The sequence below is a fragment of the Kryptolebias marmoratus genome, linkage group LG3 (genome assembly GCF_001649575.2).
Source record: "Kryptolebias marmoratus isolate JLee-2015 linkage group LG3, ASM164957v2, whole genome shotgun sequence".
NCBI classification, from domain to species: Eukaryota; Metazoa; Chordata; class Actinopteri; order Cyprinodontiformes; family Rivulidae; genus Kryptolebias; species Kryptolebias marmoratus.
In genome coordinates, this window is record NC_051432.1 from 20,110,464 (window position 1) to 20,131,042 (window position 20,579).

The following is a 20,579-nucleotide window of genomic DNA, read 5'->3' on the forward strand; positions in this document are numbered from 1 at the left end:
GATCGGAAACTGCATCCCCCCCTCCCTCGCTTTCCTGATGACGAGTGTTTGATCAAGTGGAAACGTGCGGCTTTTATAGTCAACCAGCTTCCTTTGTGATCTCAGTTCACCGAAACGCCAGGATCAGCCAACATGGCTCGGTGGAGGCTACACATCGTTTTATTCCTCGTGCTTTTCTGCCACACAAACGGACAGTCTGATAATCGTAGGAGGAAGTAAGCTGCTTTGTTTCTGTCATTTCTGCTGACTGTAAGCGTTTTCGTCTTTTTGGTAACTAACCAGGCTATGTTCGTTACAGAAACTGGCGTGAGCGGTATGTATCTGCGCAGAAACCTAAATGTATGAACATCTGCAGCCCTTTGCCTCCGACAGCTTCAGGTAATATTTCTGAATGTTATCCCCAGATTTGTATCATTTGGAAAATATGCTGACCGCCACAGGTAAGTGATGAAGTAAACTGAAGTAAGTACAATTTCACTGTATTTTAAATGACAAAACGACTAAAATTAATTCTTTTTTGTTCCCCAAGCCCTCTAAAACCAAAAGAATCGCTTAGTTCTTCACCAAGGTACTGAAAATTAAATATCTTACAACCAATGACACAACTACAGATAGATACTAGTCTATTCTAGTCTCCAGTCTGTGTATGTTGATATTCGCATGTATACACTCTGATAACATGTCGTACAACAATGTTTTGTCCAAAGTAAGCCTTTTATAATTTTTAGGATTTATTAAACAATATCTACATTTAACGTACAATTTATGCCCCTCCAATAAGACAATACGATGCTATCAGGTGTAGCTCTCACAGAAAACAACCAACCAACTGAAGAATCTGAATTTCTCACAGGTTTCATATTATTTTTATGTGTTTCTGAAGGTATACCCTTGTGGCGCCGGACCTCCTGAGGACAGACAGTCAGGAGAACATCTACGTACAGGCAGATGGAGTGACCAACCCCATCACCGTCTCCATCACCATCATGGACATGAGTAAAACAGTCATGCTCCTCCAGGACTCTGTCATACTCAATCAGGAAAATGGCTTCTATGCTCTTAAGACCATACAGGTGACTAAATCGATTATCTCAAAATGATCGTCACCCATAACGAGGAGAAAAAAAGTTCAACTTGTTCGTAACACATTCACTTAAACACTTATTGAAAACAACTTTGCAACATATTGGAAGTGAGGATCTGAGTTGTTGTTGTTTTTTTTCAGACAGTTTTGAAAGTATTTATTTTGTTTGATGTGTATCCTTCTAAATAATCCATAAAAATCGTTTATCCCAGCTTCCATCCGATCTTTTGAACCGCGAGGAGAAAAAGAACAAGTTTGTGCATCTGACAGCGAACTTTGGTGATTTATACGCCGAGCACAGAGTGGTGATGGTGTCCTTTCACTCCGGGTACATTTTCATCCAAACAGACAAGCCCATCTACAACCCCGGAGACACAGGTGAGAGCAAAATAAACTGAAGAAAAGATTATTTAAATACACACACACACTCAAAAACAAAACAAAAAACACAATGAAGTAACATATCGGGTTGTACTTTCAATCATACATTCTTTCAAAAGTGCACCAGTTTTATCGTTTTTGCTGTAATTGTCATTCATTAGTGTTTTTACTCTCTTTGCCAGTTCGATTCAGGACCTTTGTGTCCTCGCCGTTCTTTAAGGCCTTGGACAGCTCCATCACTATAGATATCCAGGTAAAATTTCACTACAGATCACTGAATTTGTAAGTTTCCTACAAACACATGGATTTAAAAGGATTTGTAAAAATGAACCGATTTAATTGGAGCAAGCCTCGTCTTGTGAATAATCAGGTGATGATTACAAATTCCCTGCTGACGTCTCTGATCGTAACTCAGATGTCGTGTTTCAGAACCCTGACGGCGTGGTGGTTAAACAAATCTCCAGGACCAGAGCCATTAACGGCGTCGTTACAGACACGTTACCTCTCTCCCAACTCGTCAAGTAAGATCAGCCTGAATGTGTTATTGTGTTTTAGCTCCTTCTGTTGCGTTTGAGTGTTTAAAATTTCTTAACCATTGGTCATTTCAGCTTTAACTCATTTTCTTTAAAACTTAATGTTTTCTAAAACTATTTTTTTTTTTATTTCTGAGCCTCTGAATAACGTAGAAACATAAATTAAAAACCAACATCACAGATTTTATACTTATCTTCATTGTATTAATACAACGTTGAAAAGGAATAAACTTTATATATATATAAACTTTCATAAGCTGCATCGTGCTGTAACTGATTGTTAAAAATTGAGAAATTGTGGGAAATTAGCTGAAAATTCCCATTTGAAATAATCCTAAGCTGTAAAGTAACTGTTATTGGTGATAAACATGTTTGCTTTATGCTGCCACTCGCCCCAGTTTGAGTTGTGCAACGTGTGTAAACAAAAAGGAGGACACTGAAAAACAAAATTCACTGCACTTAAATTTGTTGATTTTTTTAAGAAGAATCCAACATAATTCAATATTAAAGCAGAATGAATGTGTCACAGTTTTTGGATAAAGAAAAAAAATCATCAACAATTTGTTTAAGATGTAGATCTATAAAAGTTCACAATAATCTCACATTAATGATTCAAACTGTGATTTTAATAGAACATTATGTTTTAAAGCTCATTAAGGTTTGAGATTGAATGCCGTGTTAGAAAGGTTTGCTATCATTATTTTTAATGCTACATTTAGCACCTAACGCCTGCTGTGTGTTTCCTTTGGTCCTTCTGTGATCTGACTGTTTCTCAGTGAAGGACAATGGGTGGTGACAGCAAAGTTCGACCACTGGCAGCAGAACACTTTCACCTCCCAGTTTGAGGTGAAGAAATACGGTGAGTGATGTCGAACTGTGCTTAATAATGTTCATTCAATTTATGTCTCTCTGCGGTAACTGGCAAAAATCTTATAAGTGGTCTTAAGGTATGGTTCTCAAGACTTTCTGACCATCTTTCACAGGCTTTCTTTGGACAGTAATAGTTTTTTTAGTTTAATTTTCAGAGGAATAATGTGTTTTCTGAGCCACGTATGAAAGCGGGCAGCCTTTTGCTGAATCACATAATTTGTTTTCACATCTTTGGCTGCTTCCACAAAAATACAATTACAATTTAACAAGAGTAGTGTATTTTATTTCAAAGTGAAAAGCTATTCGCCAGAAACTTGATGTTGAAAGAAAAACATTAAAAGACTTTCAGAACTGACGTTAAATGCTTCATTTTTGTTTCTTACTGTTTAAGTTCTCCCTGCCTTCAATGTAACACTGACACCGAAGAAGTCCTTCCTCAGTTTGGATGACGACGAACTCGTTGTAGAAATTTCTGCAAGGTCAGTCTGGTCCACAAACGCAAGAAAACGTCACACATCCAGCAGTTTTTAAACACCCCTGAGCAGTGCTTATTGTCTTACTTCCAAGTAAAACTGCAGGTGAAGGATCACTGTAAATGTGAGAAACATCAGTTATTTCTCCTTTTAGATATCTGTATAAGGAGCCTGTTCAGGGGACGGCTTATGTCGTGTTCGGAGTGAAAATCAACCAAGAGATGAGAAGATTACCTACAGTGAAGCAGGTGTCAGATGTAAGTTTGACCCTAAGTTTACTTACTGTACTTCAGGTTTTTGCTCCTGACATTTTGTCTGGAACCATTCAAATCTTTTGCTTCTCGTTCGTTTTTAAGATTATTTTGTGTCCCGTGTTGTGTGAACATTATCCGTTGCACACGTGAAACCAAAATGTGTCGTAATGACGTTTTTCTTTAAGAACGTTCTTAATGAAACAGAAAAATAGTTGCTGTTTCAGACTCTTCTTGGCTTTTATTGTTTTCCTGATCAAACAAACAGTCTGGTAAAAAAACGATCAAATAAGTTTGGTTAAAACAAACTGTCATAGGAGGGTCTTATTGTCAGATATTGATTTTATTAACAAAACAGCGATTTCCATAAACATCATCTCTACAATCCTAAGTGCTCAAGACAAAAGCTCTTCTGCATTCCTAACATTCCCAGCTGTGAGAACCCTTTTCCACCACATTACACCATGAAGTGAAGTGCATTTCCTGTCTTTTTCCTGAAAATATCTGATTCTTGTGTGAAAATAACTTCGATGTTAGACTTTTAATTTACTCACTGAGCAAACTCTGCTGAACTCTTTGTCTTCATGATGAGTTTTCATGCAGCAAATTGTGTTCAAAACTTTAAAAAGAGAGTTGGGTTTTAGAAAACGTATTTTCTTCTCTTTGCGCGTGCAGCTGGAAGGAGGAACTGTCTCGCTGACTATGGAGGAGCTCAAGGCAGCTTACCCCGACATTAAATCCTTGGTGGGTAACTCCGTGTATGTGAAGGCCTCCGTGCTCACCAAGACAGGTAAGAACCAATCAGAGTCCAGTTTTAAGACAAACACATTCATGATTAAAAAACAAATAGCATGTTTCTAAATGAAAGCGCACATATTTTATTGGGTTAAAAGGGAATATTGTGTGTGCTTGCATCAGAATCTGCCATGCAGGTAACAAGCTGGGGTTTTTGTTGCTTTGAAATGCAACCGAGAAAGTCCAAAAAACTCCAATATGTTGAAATCTGACCAGAGTTTATCAGAATTCATGAAGTCCTCAGTGCAACTCTGCAATGTTCCGAGGTCAACACGTCATTTGGCCCCCTGGACAAAATCAATGTTTGACTCACTGTTGTGTCATAAGATGAAGGTTACCCTAACGCTTTTAGATGTCCATAAAGGCTATTTTTCATTTCTTATTGCAGTTGAAACCAACAATTTAAGCAACGCAAATTCCTGAACAAGCAAAACAAATCAAACAAATTTGGTGGTTGTTGATTAATTCTGACTTTTTTTTTGATTTGGGATTTTTACCTTCACAGGAAGTGATCTGGTCGAGGCTGAAAAGACTGGCATTAAAATTGTCGATTCCCCGTACGTGGTTTCCTTCAAGGACACGCCGAAGTACTTCAAGCCGGGCCTGCCGTTAGACCTCACAGTGAGCGCCACCCCCACCGCGTTTTCACTCCTTTTGCAAAGAGCTGCTTGATTTTGATAAATCCAGAAAGATTCTCTCCCGTTTCTGCAGATTCTGGTGAAGAACCATGATGGCTCTCCGGCTCGTAACGTCTTGGTGAAGCTAACTTTTCTGGACACGCCACTGATGGCCTCTGCAGGCTCCGCTAGAGCCAGCATCAACATGCCCAACGAGCAAAGCCCGCAAAACATCGCTGTTAGTACAATCAGCAAAACTCTTTAATGACTTATTGTTGTCATATAGTGTAATAAATCTTCTCAAACTGATTAGTTATTCTTTTAAAAACAGCTCTTTTGTTTTTTCTTTATTCAGATTTATACATATTTCCAGACAACTCCTACCTGCATATGATCTACTCTTGTGGCTCCTGGACAACAAAACAAAACAAAACCCTAACAAATGAAATTTTGTTTTCGTTTCAGGCTGAGACCGCCCAAGCTGACCTGAGACCTGACCAGCAGGCCAGCAAACAGATCACTGTTCACCCCTACGTCCCTTTTGACCAAAACCAGAAAAACTACCTTTACATCTCCACAGGAACCAACACGGTGTCTGTAGGAGAAAGCCTGTCCCTGCAGTTCTCTGTCAGTTTATCTGACCCGACGAACAGAGAACACATCAAATACATCACTTACATGGTGAGACGAGAGCACATATTCACAAGTCCAGTCATTTCGAATCCACCTGGAGATTAAAAAGGAAGTGTACCAATCAAGTGTCAGCGCTACATTCTGTATTAATTCCTGGTTCTTTTCTTTCCCTGAAACTCCGCAGGTGCTCAATAAAGGTAAAATCATAACAGCCAGACGTGAGGATATAATCGGCCACCTGGTTACCAGCGTTGGGCTGATGGTAACATCCGAGATGATGCCATCATTTCGTGTTGTGGCATTCTACGGTGTTCCCTGGGTGGGACGAGAGGAAGTGGTCTCCGACTCGGTCTGGATCGACGTGGTGGATAAATGTATCGGAGGGGTGAGTGTTTAGATCGCAGATAGTCTAGATATTGCAGACAGTAAAATGTTAAAGAAGTTACAGTTTTGCTGTAAGCTGCAGCTACAAATAAAATGTCATGGAAAACCTGAAATCAGCAGTTTACAAACTGGAGGTAGTTATTCATTCAATATATGAAAACATGTCAACGTGTTGCAGTTACTGTAAATACCCACATTACATTACATCTTTCAAATACAGGATAAGTTTTAAACGGCAAACTTCTGATTCAAGGATGGCAGTTAAAGCAGTTGTGCTTTAACTTGACTCAGTGACTCAAAGCCTCTTTTGTGGTCTTTGTTTTCCTTTTTTTTTGTGATTTTAGTTATTTCCTGTTGGGTTCTTCTAAGTTTTATTAAGTTCAGAGTAAATTTTGTTATCTTGACTTATGTTGTGTGTTATATACAGTGTGCAGATTAGTTTGGCTCATTTTCTTTTTTGTCAGATTGTCTCAGTTCCTCGATGCTTCTTGCTGGTTGACCTGTTCATCTGCTTGTTAATTAATTTATTGATTCCTGAATCTGCCTCCTACACCACTGGGTTTGGGTCCTACACCTCCATGACTCATCACTTGTAACAAAATTCAGAAAAAGTCCTTACAGTTTTTTTTTTTTTAAATTCTGTATATTTATTTGTAAAGAAGAAACAGAAACTTTGTACAAAAAAATTGCGACTAATGTGACATTTATCAACCGGAAGAAAAAAGGTGGCTACTTGGACTGTCAATTCAAAAACTGATGATCTTTTCCTGAGTTTTTTTTTACATTTACTGATCTGTTGCTGTGTGTTTGATTTATTTCAACTTGTAGCTCAAAGTCGGGCCGGTAGACGGGAAACACAGAGATTACACGCCTGGGAAAAGCCTCCGTTTTCAGATCAGAGGTGACCCGGGGGCAAAAGTCAGCCTGGTGGCCGTGGACAACGCCGTTTATCTCCTTAACAAGGACAGACTAACACAGGGGAAGGTATGTGTTTATGTTTAAGAACGGGTCCATTTTATAAACAACTATTACTTTGAATCTAAAACCATAAAATATACAATAAATGCAAGGTTTTAGGCTTTACAGCAGACGCATTCATAGGAAGCAGACAATATATATAAACGAGGTGTTACTTTGTGGAAAATGCTACTGTGTGAAATGATCATGGTCTGCATGAAGCAACTATTTAACATTTTTCGCATCAATAAAATCTTTTATTCAGCTTTGGGGCGTGGTGGAGGACGGAGACATGGGCTGCACCCGAGGAGGAGGTCAAGATGCTTCAGGAGTGTTTGCGGGTGCCGGACTTCTTTACTCGTCCAGTTCCGGCTTCAAAACCCAAACCAGACAAGGTATTTACAAATTCATATCTTGTTCTTGATTTAGGAGGATTTAAGCTCTGTACTGTAGGCGTCATGTTTTAGGCATCACTTTGTAATTTGTTCATTTTTTAAAATAATGACAGGGTTTTTTTGGTTGTTGTTGTTTTTGTGAAATTAAACAAAAGTCAAAAGACATTGGAGATAATCTTGTAAAAAAATGGCTTCAACATGGAGTTTTTGTCTTTCTAATCTTTTGTTACTAAATGCGCTCAAAGTAGCAACATCAGCATAAAAAACAAACAATGCAAAACACTTTTATATGCGTTTTTAAAATAACTAACATTTAAAAGTTATTCCCCTGAACTTTGTTCACCGTAGGAGCATCTGAGGGCTCGTTAGCTTTGAATGCTTGTCTTTATTTCTTTATTTTACAAGTTTTTCTGTTGAATCTGTGAAAGCGATGGTTTGATTTTGATAACTTATTTGGCTCAACTGATTGCAACTCTCCCAGTTTATGATAAGGACTGAAAAACTAAAAAAGTATTTTTTTTGATGGTCAAAAACATAGTCGTTCATCATTAAAATGAATCACTAAATCAACAAAATGGCCACTTATGTAAACCTCCCTCCCCCGTCACCTTCTCTGCTCTTCTTTCTTTAGCTCTACAGTGTCCAGGCAGTGCCAGAAGGAGGCGCTCTGCTGAACTTATAAAGCGTAAAACGCGCCTGGGTGAGTTTGTATCATTGGTGAGAGACGGTTTATAAGAATACAGATTCAATACAGAACTTCTCAGAACTGACCTGTGCTTTCTGCATCGTGAACCTAAACCAGGTGGACTGTAACATGATAATATTCAATAATATTCAATATTTTTAAATTGTAGGTAGAAGAGGGTAATTAAAGCCTCTTTAGACCTATATGTTATATGTGTTGGTGTTTTCCTTAAAGTTTTAATAACTTTATTGTTGAATAGTTACACATCAAGAAGACATAGTAATATAAGTTCATAATGTTATGTTTTGTAAATGAACAGTGGTCTTTTTATTCTGGCAGAACTTACAAAGGTGCTTTATTATCCTGCTAACATTTATTGTTCACTCTCTCAAAGTTTGGTCGTCTATTAGATAAAAACAATATGTTTTCCATTTAAAAAAAAAAAGTTTTTCCAAAAAAGTAGTCTGGTGTTTGCTGGTAAATGTAACAACATTGAGCTTAGTTTAGTTTGTGCTGCTGGAACAAGACAGTCACCGGTAACCACTTTCAAAATACACGTTGCCATGTTTTTTATTGGCACGATAAAGAAAAGCATGAAAAAGATGCCGCCTCATTCTGCTGTCTTCCTTTTTCACCAGAGAGTCACTTCGATGGGAAGCTGCAGCGTCGCTGCTGTAAAGACGGCCTGAGGGACATACCGATGCCGTACTCCTGCACCCGACGGTCCCTCTACATCACTGAGGGCCCGGAGTGCATCCTGGCCTTCCGCTACTGCTGCGCCAACTACAGGGGTCAGGTGTACGACACTGTGATCCCCACCACCCCTCCACCCATGACCACAACTCCTCAGACCACCGTCCCTCCAACCGTGTCTTACGCTCATTTTGCTCTGCCAACACTACATCTTCAACCAAAAATACCTCTGACAGCGCACACTTTTGGTAAATACTTTACCTCAGCTTTATCAATCTCTCATTTTAAATTTCAGTTTGCTGAATAGCTTAGGTCTTTTTTCTTCATGTTTATGTGTTAAACTCACTCACCGTTCCTGAATGTGCTCCAACAGACTGGGGTTCAAAACTGGTACTAGCGCCATCTGCAGGAAGGACCGGACTAGGTATGTCCTATTCCAATGCAAACAAAGCAGAGGAAAGACAAGTAGGCATGAGCGCTCATATTCACCTCGAGGCGGAAGAGGAGGGACAGGAAGAAGAAGAAGAGTGGGAATACCTGGATGAGACCCAAGTGTACCTTCGATCCAAATTCTACGAGTCCTGGTTGTGGATGGACGTTAGCCTGCCGAGCCAAACGGACAGAGACGGGTGAGTAACGAGAAAAGAAGACACATCTGTGACTATTCATGAACTTATTGTTTTAATTTTCTCGCTGAGTTTAATTTATATTGATCCTGTTTACAGTAAGTTACACAAAATCAAATGGTGATAAATGACCGAATGAAAGAAGCCTTATTATGCCAGTTCATTTACCAATTGGGATTTTCTTTTTGTAAAACTGCCCAACTGAGTTTATGAAGTTTAACATGTAAATACTGTATCCGCTGCAGCAAAGACTAACTTGTTTACAAATGAAAAAAGGGATACAACAGGCGACATCAAGGAGAAAGCCTAAAACGCCTAATGCAACGTCTGTCTGACCTACTGCAAAGGAAGAGGAAAATAGAGATGGTTAATGGTCAAACCAGCTCAATAAACAGATTTATTTTGACATTTTTGACGGTTTCCACTGATTAAACAGCATTCGGACCTGTTTCACAAGTTGCTCAGTGAAAAAATTGAAGTATCCTTTGAGTTAGAAAGAATTTAGATAGAATGATAAAATTGCACACTTAAGCACCACCTTTCAATCTGTGTGGGTCCTCTCCCACATTCACTCCATTTTCTTATACATTTTTAACCTTTTGAATGGGGAATGCTGACCCTCTGGTTAGCAGACACTATCCTGAGCTGTTATTCCCTGATCTATAATTATTTCTCTCTCCTCTTAACTGTTGTAACACAATTTTATTTTTTTGCTAATCACATAAACTGAAAGGAAGCTGTAGATTCAGCTCTTGAATATATTTGCTGGAGATAGTGAAGATATGAATTTGATCAACAGGTTGGCATTTAAAAACATGGACAACCCGTTACCTGACAGCATCACAGAGTGGGGAGTTTTGGCGATCAGCTCATCACCTCGCACAGGTACAAAAGATGGCAAATTAAACAAAAGCTCTTCTGTTTGAATGGAAACAAAGTGTACTGCCACAGCATTTGTGGATCTTAACCAAAAATTATTTTCCAAGAGATTTTATTTCTAATCATTTTTTTTATCATTATTTATTATTTAATTTGATTTTAAACTTTATTGATCTATATAGATGTAGACCTCTGGACACCATCACTCAAATGTAATTCTTGCATTAGTAAAGAAAATTTATCAATTCCTATTTATTGACCTGTTAAAATTGACAAAACATAAAAAAATCATTATGATATGAGTTACAAAAAAATGCAGCTTTACAGGTACATCAAAATATCCCCATTTTGAAACAAAAAAAACAACTGGCAATTCAATTTTCCAAACTGACAAACAACTTCTGACTTTAGGTTTCTGCGTTGCGGAGCCGTATAATTTCAGAGCCTGGAAGCATTTCTTTGTTGACCTGAAGCTGCCCTATTCTGTGGCGAGGAACGAACAAGTTGAGATTAAAGCTGTGATCCACAACTACGGCTACAATGACCTGCACGTAAGGCAGTCCGCTCCTTTTTGCACCCTTTTCCTTCAGTAGGAAAAGGTTTCTCCAGTGGATGCTGATGCTCATCGTCCTTCGGCTGGTTTCTGCTCAGGTGAGGGTGGTGCTGATGAAGACAGAAGGCGTGTGCAGCGTTGCCTTTAAGGACAGACACACGCAGGAAGTGACAGTGGCGACCGGCTCCTCTGTCGCGGTGCCTTATACCATCGTGCCACTGGTGGTGGGGAAACTTCCGCTGGAGGTGATGGTGGTTGGCCGAGACATGATGGGGGGCGACCGCGTCCAGAAGTTTCTGAGGGTGGTGGTGAGTCTGCAAGGTTTCCACAGAGACTGCTGCTGAAATAGATTGGCAAATAGTTGAATTAGATTTCTGCTTATGAATTTACAAGATTATTCTCACTTGTGTTCAAATAAACTTGTATAATTAGTCTTTTTGTGACCCCAAACAGCTGGATGGAGTGGAAAAGACTGAAGTTTGGAGTGCGGTGTTGAATCCTTCGGCTCATGGAGGTACATCCGCACAGTTTTCATTCATTCTCTACTGTATGAACAGCAAAATATACCTGATTTGTTTAACTTGTGTTTGTTAAAGTGAAGCTACAAAACATATATATATATATTGCTGCTCTGACTTGAATAGCTTCAGGTTTTTGGTTAGTTCTTAAAATGTTTTACCAGAAACAGATCCTAAATGAACAAACATACTGCAGGAACCCAGAGAGTTCGTGTTGGCAAGGTCGAACTGGAGTCAGTTGTTCCAAACTCTGAACCAGAAATGTTCATCAACGTCAGAGGTGAGTCACGGATACAGCAGGGATAATCGTGATAAGAATCAATAAATCTTCATAGGAAAGGACAAATCCTGATTTTTTTTTTCCCACCACTTCTCTCCAGGAAACGTACTGGCAGACAGCATTGATAACTCCATCAGCGAGGACTCGTTGGCGTCTCTGATCCGGATGCCCGGCGGCTGCGTGGAGCAGAACCTGGCCACCATTACTCTGCCCCTTATTGCCACTCTCTACCTGGACCGGACCAACAGCTGGGAGACTGTCGGGGTGGATCGCAGGGCCGATGCCGTTCGATACATCAGGAGAGGTTATCAGCAGCTACTGAGTTTTAGAATCACAAGCAGAAATTGGAAGAACACAGAAGATTAGCTGAACAAGTTAAATTTAAGATAACATGAATGGACAGAAGGTGGGACTCGTGGATGAAACATTTTCTGATAGATTTGCTGTTGATGGAAACTAATGTGTTGATAATCAGTAGATGAGTAGATGAATGGATGATTAACTAAATGTGTACATTAATCAATTTGTAGCTGAATTAATAGTCAAACTGACATCAGATGGGTGAATAATTGATTACTTTTGTTGACTGATATTGATTATTAGATAGACCTTTGGGTAAATAAGTAGTGGGAGGATGGATGGATGGAATAAAATCAAAATAACTCATCGCTTGTTAGATGATTTGTTTTGATAAAAAAAAAAAATTATCTAATAGCGAGTTAATTTTATTCTTTTGCATCCCATCTTTGAATTTTTATTGCCTTACGCCATAGAAAGCAAGATATCGTATAAATGTCTGCGTATGTATGTGTATTTGTCTGTTAGCAAAATATATCAAGAACCATCGGGTGGATTTTAATGAAACTCTCTCACATCGTTTGAGATTGCACATAACATTATCTGACTATAACTCTAATTTTTTAATAGAGATGATCAAGAAATTATAGAATTTATTTATTTATTTACATTTTTAGGCTACGAGAACCAGCTGGCATACAGAAAGACTGATGGATCTTACCCACCTTACAGGCGTCAAGGAGCAAGTACATGGTACTGTAAATTTCATTTCATTTTATGTTTTACATTTCTACATAAACGTCTTTAATTCATAAGACCGTTTTAAAAAAATAGATTTTTGGACAGGTTATTTTAGTATTAGTGGTGTGATTCTGTTTTGTTAAAGTTCAGATTTTGGGTTGTTATGCTGTGAACATATTAATATCATCACTGGATCTTTTTTTTCTGAAGAATCAGGTGGAAACTCAATAACAAGTTCTTTAAATCCTCACTCAAACTGTTACACAGGAGGCATAGTTTTCGTGTGTGTTCAAATGTTGGCTGACTTGAGTTGAAATGACTTTCAGGATCACAGCATACGTTGTGAAGGTTTTCTCCATGGCCCACTTCATTGTTGGCATAGACGAGCAGCAGATCTGTGACCCTCTGCTCTACCTGGTGAACAACAAACTCCAGCCTCATAAAGGGTTTTACAAAGAGGACAACCCAGTTTACTCCACTACAATGACTGTAAGCCACTCACACACCCACACATTTTAAAGTAAACCACGTTGCGCTGCTTGTTTACCACGTTGTTTTACTAAAAGTACATTTAACTTTTTTTATTGTCTCATTTTCTGCTTCAATTTTTGAAAACAGTATTGAATGACTGCAAGAACTGTTTAACTGTGTTTACATGAATTTAATGGCTCAAATAGTCATCAGTCTTTCATATTATAACGTTGAAGCTTTAAAATAAAATTTAAAAAACTGGCATGCAGGAAAAAATCATGCGATGTTATTTAAATTACGCATTTTAAGCGCAAAAGAAAAATTAAACCTCAAAAGTATCTCAAAGATCTTAATGTTGACTGCTTATACACTGTATTTTTAACTACTGATTAACGTAAAAGAAAATTTATGAGAAAAATGAAATGTTTTTGCTTTAAATTTAATTTTTTTATAGTTTATATCTGCTGTGTTCAGCCACAAAAAAGTTTCAGTGGACCTTGATAATGAAGTCTAGTTTTTAGAAAACCTCATGGTTTTAGATTATTTTTTCTTTATGAAATGGATGGATGGATGGATGGATGGAAGAGGGCTGTGCTGTGACCTGTTACCTCAGAGATTCTACATTAAAAAAGCATAAACATCTTGAGGACCTCATTAAAACCCCTCTTCCTGTCTCTGTCTCCAGGGCGGTCTCCGTGGCGATGACCCACAGATTACGCTGACAGCGTTCGTCCACATAGCCCTCGCTGAGGCCAAGGAGGCGGGGATCAGCTGCAGCTCTTCAGGCGTGGATGTCAAGGTAAATCACAAACACGTGCTGTGAAAAATATATTTCATTCAGTGCTTGCTTTTTATTTGAAGTTTTCTATGATTTCAGTTTATTTGTCTGTCTTTTTAATAATTGTAACATCCTGTTTGCTGCAGAGAGCGAGCCAGTGGACGTCACAGTTCTTAATAAAAGCTCTATTAACGCAAGGGAGGAGACCGTACACGGTGGCCATCACCTCTTATGCTCTGGCTTTGCTGGGAAAGCCCGACAACCTCCATCAGTCTTTGCTCCAAGCTGCATCTCGAGGTAACTGCTGAAGTAGTTTCACACAAGTTGTAGCTATCACTTTAAAAGCTTCATGTCTTAATTTTAAATATTGTGTTTAAATAGCCATTTTATGTTTGTCAAGCCTTGACTTTTTGAACACAAAGTTCAACTCTAGCACTGCTTAATTTAATGTTTTATGCCTTTTTTATTGTAAAACAGTTCCACATGCCTCTCCAGTGATTTTTCTCCTACAGTTTGTTTAAATACCAAGACTCCTCTTTTTCCTTCTCCCACATTTAGACAAGAGCCACTGGCCTGACGGGGAAAATTATCTGTTCACGTTGGAAGCGACAGGCTATGCCTTGTTGGCGCTGGTGAAGTTGGGACGCATGGAAGAAGCTGCAGCCCCCTTCAAATGGCTGAACAATCAGAGAAGAAGAGGCGGCGGTTTTGGTTCAACTCAGGTATCAACATAATGGGTGTCTGTTGCCTCAAATACGATCTTTGATCTTATTAAACATATTAAATAATAGTAATATCTGACAAACAAGACAAATGCCACAAGAAAATGATACGATACTTGTTTAAGGAAGTAAATAAAAATATATTGATGTCAAATAAAACAAAACAAAACAAAAAAATCATCTTTTTCTTCTGTTTTTCTTCTCTTCCGTCTTGCAGTCCACTATGGTGGTGCTTCATGCTCTGTCAGAGTACATGATCAACAATCCGCCTCCTGATGACCTCAGTCTGAACGTGGACATCAAGATGACGGGACGCAAAGAAACCCGTTACCATTTTAACCCCGACACCGCCTACGCTGCTCGCTCCTCCAGGGTGAGTCGATGTTGCACTCACAAAGTTAACAACTTAGTCTGTTAACGTCACACTGTGAGTGTGGAGGACATTTTGGGACTTTGGAGCACTACAGATCTAAGACAATCATCCAATTTTATTTTATTTTTTTCTGTTTCTTTGGTGCTTTTTCTTCTGTTTAGTTGCCTGCTGGTACCGATTTCGAAGTGGTGGCTCAAGGCAATGGACAGGGAATACTGGAGGTAACGGAAATGATTAAGGCGGCACCTTTTTTTCCCCACACATTTACAAGTTGGACCAAATGCACAGTGACATGAACAATCCTGGAAACTCAGAGTTTTATAACATGGTGAAACTCCAGGAGTTTAGTAACAATGTTACAGATAAAATAGCAAAAAGCAAAAAGGAGATATATGGATACAGTTAGAGAGGACATGGAGGTAGTTGGAGTGAGGACAGAGGACACAGACAGAGTTAGATGGAGGAGGACGACTCGATGTGGCGACCCCTGAAAAGGGAACAGCTGAAATAAAAAAAAAAAGAAGCAGCAGAGAAAATGGCACTTTCCTGTTAAGTTGAGCTTTAAAAGTTTAGGATATATAAATATATATATATGTTTTGACTGACATATTTCTGTCACTGTTTCTGCTAAGGTTGTGACTCATTACAACCAGCTACATGAGGTGGACAGCAAAGCACCCTGCAACAACTTTGAGCTCAGCGTCGATATTAACGAATCCACCGGTAACTAAACACCAGTGTTCAGTTTTGTTGAATTTTAGCACAATAAGCAGAAATATATTCTGTTTTAGTGTCACTTATGAAATAAAATCTTAGTTTAGATACATTTTCTTAACAAAACTATACCAGAAATAAAATTAGAGAATAATGCAGCATAAGTATAACATCAGAATGACACCATGTCAAAGATGAACATTTTGTTTAAAGCTTTGCAGGTCATGAACCACAACAAACAGAACAATATTTAGGATTTTAGGATACCTACTGCACATACATTTGATTTATAAAGCTCTATTTGAAAACAACAGAAGAAAAAAGTAACAAAAAATACATCAAGTCATATTCCTCCTTTAGTTTTAAGAGATTATTGTAATATTATCAACATAAAAAAATGAACATAGTATTTCATAAACAGAAAGAGAAAATATCAATACATGCTTTTCTTCAGAAAAGAAAACTATATCTGTTTGAAATCTTTGCTTGTGTTTGTCTCGTACCAGAAAAGCCTCCAGCTGATGTAGAAAAGTCGTACCAGATCAGCATCCGAGTCAGGTGAGACCTGCAGAAAAGCAGGGAAACATCTAAGACATGCAGGAAAGTGGCCCTTGAGGATAGTTTAATCAAGTCAGCTGGTTTATTACTTTACGCTGATGCCCTCTCATGTTTTATCTATTATAAAAGCTTTTCATCTCTTTCACAGGGCGTTAGGACCCAGAGATGTCAGAATGGTAGTTCTTGACATCTCTCTCCCCACTGGCTTCACCCCAGAAAACGCAGACCTGGATATGGTAATGTGTTTCTGATAGTAACTCCTAGAAACATCATGCTTTACATAAACACGTGAAGGTTTAGCCTTTCTGTGCACAGAACACATTTACTGTTTTTATATAAATTACATGAAAATCATTAGACTTTCCTAGTTTATAGTTGTCAAATGTTTGTTGTTGACAAAATATCACGAACTTTATGGTGATTATGTCTATTGTTGAGACTGATTACATGTTTGGGTCACTAACAGCGTCTGTATCTGTTTGTGTAGTTGTCCAGCTCGGTGGATCGATACATCAGTAACTTCCACATCGCAGATAACCTGAGTGATAGAGGGTCCCTGATCATCCATCTGTTCAAGGTAAAATCAGATTTACTGGGTTGACTCAGTGTTGTCAGTGGTTATGCTCCACAGGTTGGATGTGAAATTCTGGAAGGATCTTGATGAAGTGATAAAGAGTATACCCAGGGAGGAGAAAGTGGTGATCGGTGCATATCTAAATGGACATGTTGGTGAAGGAAAAAGTGGAGATGAGGAGGTGATGGGCAGGTTTGGTGTCAAGGAAAGGAACCAGGAAGGACAGATGGTGGTGGAGGGAGGAACACAGGGTGACCTATATAAATGGAGGCAGGAGTACACAGATAGGCTATATTCTGTGTAGAAGAGGTAACCTGCCATTTTTGTTTTTAAGATGTTGAGGGAGAAATATAGAGAGGGTCCGAAAGAGTTTCATTGTGTTTTTGTGGATTTATAAAAAACATACGACAGGGTGCCGAGGGAGGAGCTGTGGTGTTGTATAAGGAAATCTGGAGTGGCAGAGAAGTATGTTAGACTGATACAGGACATGTATGAGGACAGCAGGACAGTGGTGAGGTGTGCTGCAGGTGGGAGTGCATCAAAGATCTGCTCTGAGCCCCTTCTTGTTTGCTCTGGTGATGGACAGACTAGCAGATGAGGTCAGGCAGGAATCTCTGTGGACTATGATGTTTGCAGATGACATCGTGATCTGGGGTGAGAACAGGGAACAGGTGGAAGAGAACTTGGAGAGGTGGAGGTATGAACCAGAAAGACGAGGGATGAAAGTCAGCCTAGGGAGACAGAGTCCATGTGTGTGAATGAGAGGGAGGCAGGGGGAACAGTGACGCTACAAGGAGCAGAGGTCACATTGGTGCAGGACTTCAAGTACTGAAGGTCGACTGTCCAGGAAAACAGGGAGTGTGGTAAATAAGGGAAGAAGAGAGTACAGCCAGGATGGAGTGGATGGAGAAAGGTTTCAGGAGTGATTTGTGACAAAAGAGTGGTAGCAAAGGTCAAAGAAAAGATTTACAAGACAGTGGTAAGAGCAGCTATGCTGTACGGTTTGGAGACAGAACAGGAAGTGGCAGAGCTGAAGATGTTGAGGTTCTCCTTGGGAGGGACAAGAATGGATAGGATTAGGAATGAGGTCATCAGAGGTACAGCACAGATTGAAGGACTGGGAGATAAAGTTAGAGAGGCCAGACTGAGATGGTTTGGACATGTGCAGAGGAGGGACAGCGGGTATATTGATAGAAGGATGTTAGAGATGCAGCTGCCAGGAAAAAAGACAAAAAGGACACATATGGATGCAGTTGGAGAGGACTAGGAGATAGCTGGAGTGAGGACAGAGGACACAGAAGACAATAAGATGGAGGAGGATGACTCGCTGTGGCGACCCCTGAAAAGGGAACAGCCAAAAGAAGAAGAAGAAGACTCAAAGAGTCTGAACTTTTAAATTTCCTCTTTAATGAAAAAAAGTTGCCTAATTCAGGCAACTTTTTTTTTAACATTCTCGTATGTCTATTTATGTACCTTCCTCAAAAAAGGTCCTGTTAGGAATGAACTCAAAAGTTGTTTTTTTTATTTTAACTTCACACTTGACAGCTCAGGCTTACTAAACTAATATAATGTTTCAGGTTGTTTGCTTTGTTAGAAGTATTTTTTTCCTGTCACCTTCTTCAGGTTTCTCACAAAGACCCAGAGATCCTGATTTTCAGGCTTCAGCAGAACTTTAAAGTTGGTCTCCTGCAGCCATCCTCTGTTACGGCCTACGAGTATTACAATCCAGGTAAGAAAACACAACCTGTTACCCTTAACAGCAATGGAATACCATATGAGACATAGATTTGACCCCGAACTACACAGTGATAATGAATGTGTACAGTTTACTTTGTTACACTGAAACCTTTCATATGAAGATAGTTGATGCCACTTCCTTCCCCTCTGTGTATTTTCAGATCACCGCTGCAGTCGTACTTACTCTCCTAAAGAGGACAAGGAGGAACTCACTCGGATCTGCAACAACGATGTCTGTCGCTGCACTCAGGGTAAAGAGCCGATGAGCCTCTGTTAGCGACGATTAACATTTATGTCATCTGTTGTTTTATCCCCTGTTTACTTTGTGTCTTCATTCAGGCGATTGCTGTGTCTCAAAAGCTGAAAATCTAAATTTCCTTAATAAAGAAAGGGAGACATTTGCCTGCAAGAGCTTACACCATGGTACGATACACACTTGTGTTCACGCTTGTATGCACAATATATTTAGGTGAGTCAGTTTTTGACTCACCTACAGTACTTGTGAATAGGTCATAGTAGAAATTAAATGCATGTTTTCATTAATGCATAATAATTCAGTAGCAGTGATGTTCCTGTTTGCTTCACTCCGTGCTTCAGTTTGGCAGGTGAAGGTGGTGAATGTCAGCCAGAGCTACTACGACAAATACGAGGTGGAGATTATGCAAGTGATTAAACTGGGTGAGCTTACAGCAGTGAATTTGTTTTTTCTGTCTGACAGACACACAGATGCTAAAATGCTGACAGAATTAAATATTTACAAAAAAAGGATAAAAATTAATTAAGGGAGAGATAAATTGGAAAAAAAGATATTGGCAACAACAACAAACAAAACAACCAAAAAACAATTGTTATAGACCAAATATGATCACATTATTTGATGGATATCAAATACAAAACAACCTTTGTTTCTTATGGTTTTATTGTTGACTTTAAAACAAAACCTTTTTTTTTCCTTCTTTTAGGTGTGGAGGCTGGAGTTGAAGTCGGTCAGAAGAGGTTCTTCATGTCTCACGGTGGCTGCAGAGAAGGACTCGACCTGAAGCACGGATCCCAGTACCTGATTATCAGTCCTAAAGAAGACCAGTGGACCACTGATCCTGGTACCAACAGGTGAGGAGAGCATACAGAGACGTAATTAATTAAATTGCTTTTTTTGTTGTTGTTCTCACCTCTTGATTACAAAACATGACCATTAAAAATTAAATCAAGTTAAATTTAGTGACCACAAATTTGCTGCATAACAGAGCTCAGCAAGAGCTTAAACTTGTCATGTCTCTTCATTCTTTTTTGTTTTCTGATTGTGTTTCAGATTTATCTACATGTTGGGGAAGGACACCTGGGTAGAGCGGTGGCCTTCAGCTGCAGAGTGTTCCAGCAATCCTACCATGCAAGCTAAATGCAGGACTCTTAACGATGCTGCAAATGAACTTTCTGTAAACGGCTGCAGTCTGTAGAATCACACCCCTTTCAGAAATGTGTGAGTTACTTTGTCTCAGTTAGGACGATATGGATTTCTTTTTTAAATAACAGAAAATAAATTTTCTTATTTGGATGATCTTATTATGTTTCCTGAGTGCTGTGAAGTTTAATCAGAATGAGAAAATATTAAAATACAATGCCTGGCCAAGAAAAGTTGCCATCAAAAAAATGGTTACATACTCTACATACTTCATTGGACCGCCTTTAGCTTTGATTACAGCACACATTCTCTGTGGAATTGTTTCGATACACTTCTGCAATGTCACAAGATTTATTTCCATCCGGTGTTGCACTAATTTTTCACCAAGATCTTGCATTGATGATGATAGAGTTTGACCGCTGTGCAAAGCCTTCTCCAGCACATCCCAAAGATTCTCAATGGAGTTCAGGTCTGGACCCTGTGGGGCCAATCCATGTGTGAAAACGATGTCTCATGCTCCCTGAACCACTCTTTCACAATCCGAGCCCGATGAATCCTGGCATTGTCATCTTGGAATATGCCCGTGCCATCAGGGAAGAAAAAATCCA

At 39.1% G+C, this 20,579-nt stretch overlaps 1 protein-coding gene across 1 annotated transcript; it reads left to right on the top strand.

Annotated features, from left to right (window-relative positions):
* Positions 1–98: 98 nt before the first annotated feature.
* Positions 99–20,132, top strand: LOC108230632 (complement C3). The gene is made up of 44 exons (XM_017407021.2): positions 99–215; positions 299–313; positions 405–440; positions 530–568; positions 884–1,073; positions 1,297–1,462; positions 1,648–1,718; positions 1,895–1,986; positions 2,775–2,857; positions 3,260–3,347; positions 3,496–3,598; positions 4,268–4,382; positions 4,893–5,008; positions 5,099–5,242; positions 5,470–5,685; positions 5,822–6,022; positions 6,850–7,005; positions 7,244–7,373; positions 8,005–8,073; positions 8,697–8,999; positions 9,125–9,380; positions 10,177–10,262; positions 10,668–10,807; positions 10,908–11,117; positions 11,263–11,323; positions 11,524–11,607; positions 11,708–11,911; positions 12,582–12,657; positions 12,972–13,134; positions 13,802–13,915; positions 14,041–14,191; positions 14,453–14,616; positions 14,834–14,989; positions 15,151–15,210; positions 15,622–15,712; positions 16,210–16,261; positions 16,410–16,497; positions 16,749–16,838; positions 18,459–18,564; positions 18,734–18,823; positions 18,912–18,995; positions 19,170–19,250; positions 19,535–19,682; positions 19,882–20,132. The coding sequence occupies exons 1-44, from the start codon at positions 133–135 to the stop codon at positions 20,024–20,026; spliced, it is 5,316 nt and encodes a 1,771-aa protein (XP_017262510.1). The 5' UTR covers positions 99–132; the 3' UTR covers positions 20,027–20,132.
* Positions 20,133–20,579: the final 447 nt, after the last annotated feature.

Excerpts from the sequence above, each read along its gene's own strand:
- LOC108230632 (XM_017407021.2), top strand. The coding sequence starts at position 133 with ATGGCTCGGTGGAGGCTACACATCGTTTTATTCCTCGTGCTTTTCTGC. Across the intron at positions 11,118-11,262 it reads AGAAGTTTCTGAGGGTGGTG|CTGGATGGAGTGGAAAAGAC; the intron begins GTGAGTCTGCAA and ends GACCCCAAACAG. Across the intron at positions 16,839-18,458 it reads TGATCATCCATCTGTTCAAG|GTTTCTCACAAAGACCCAGA; the intron begins GTAAAATCAGAT and ends CACCTTCTTCAG.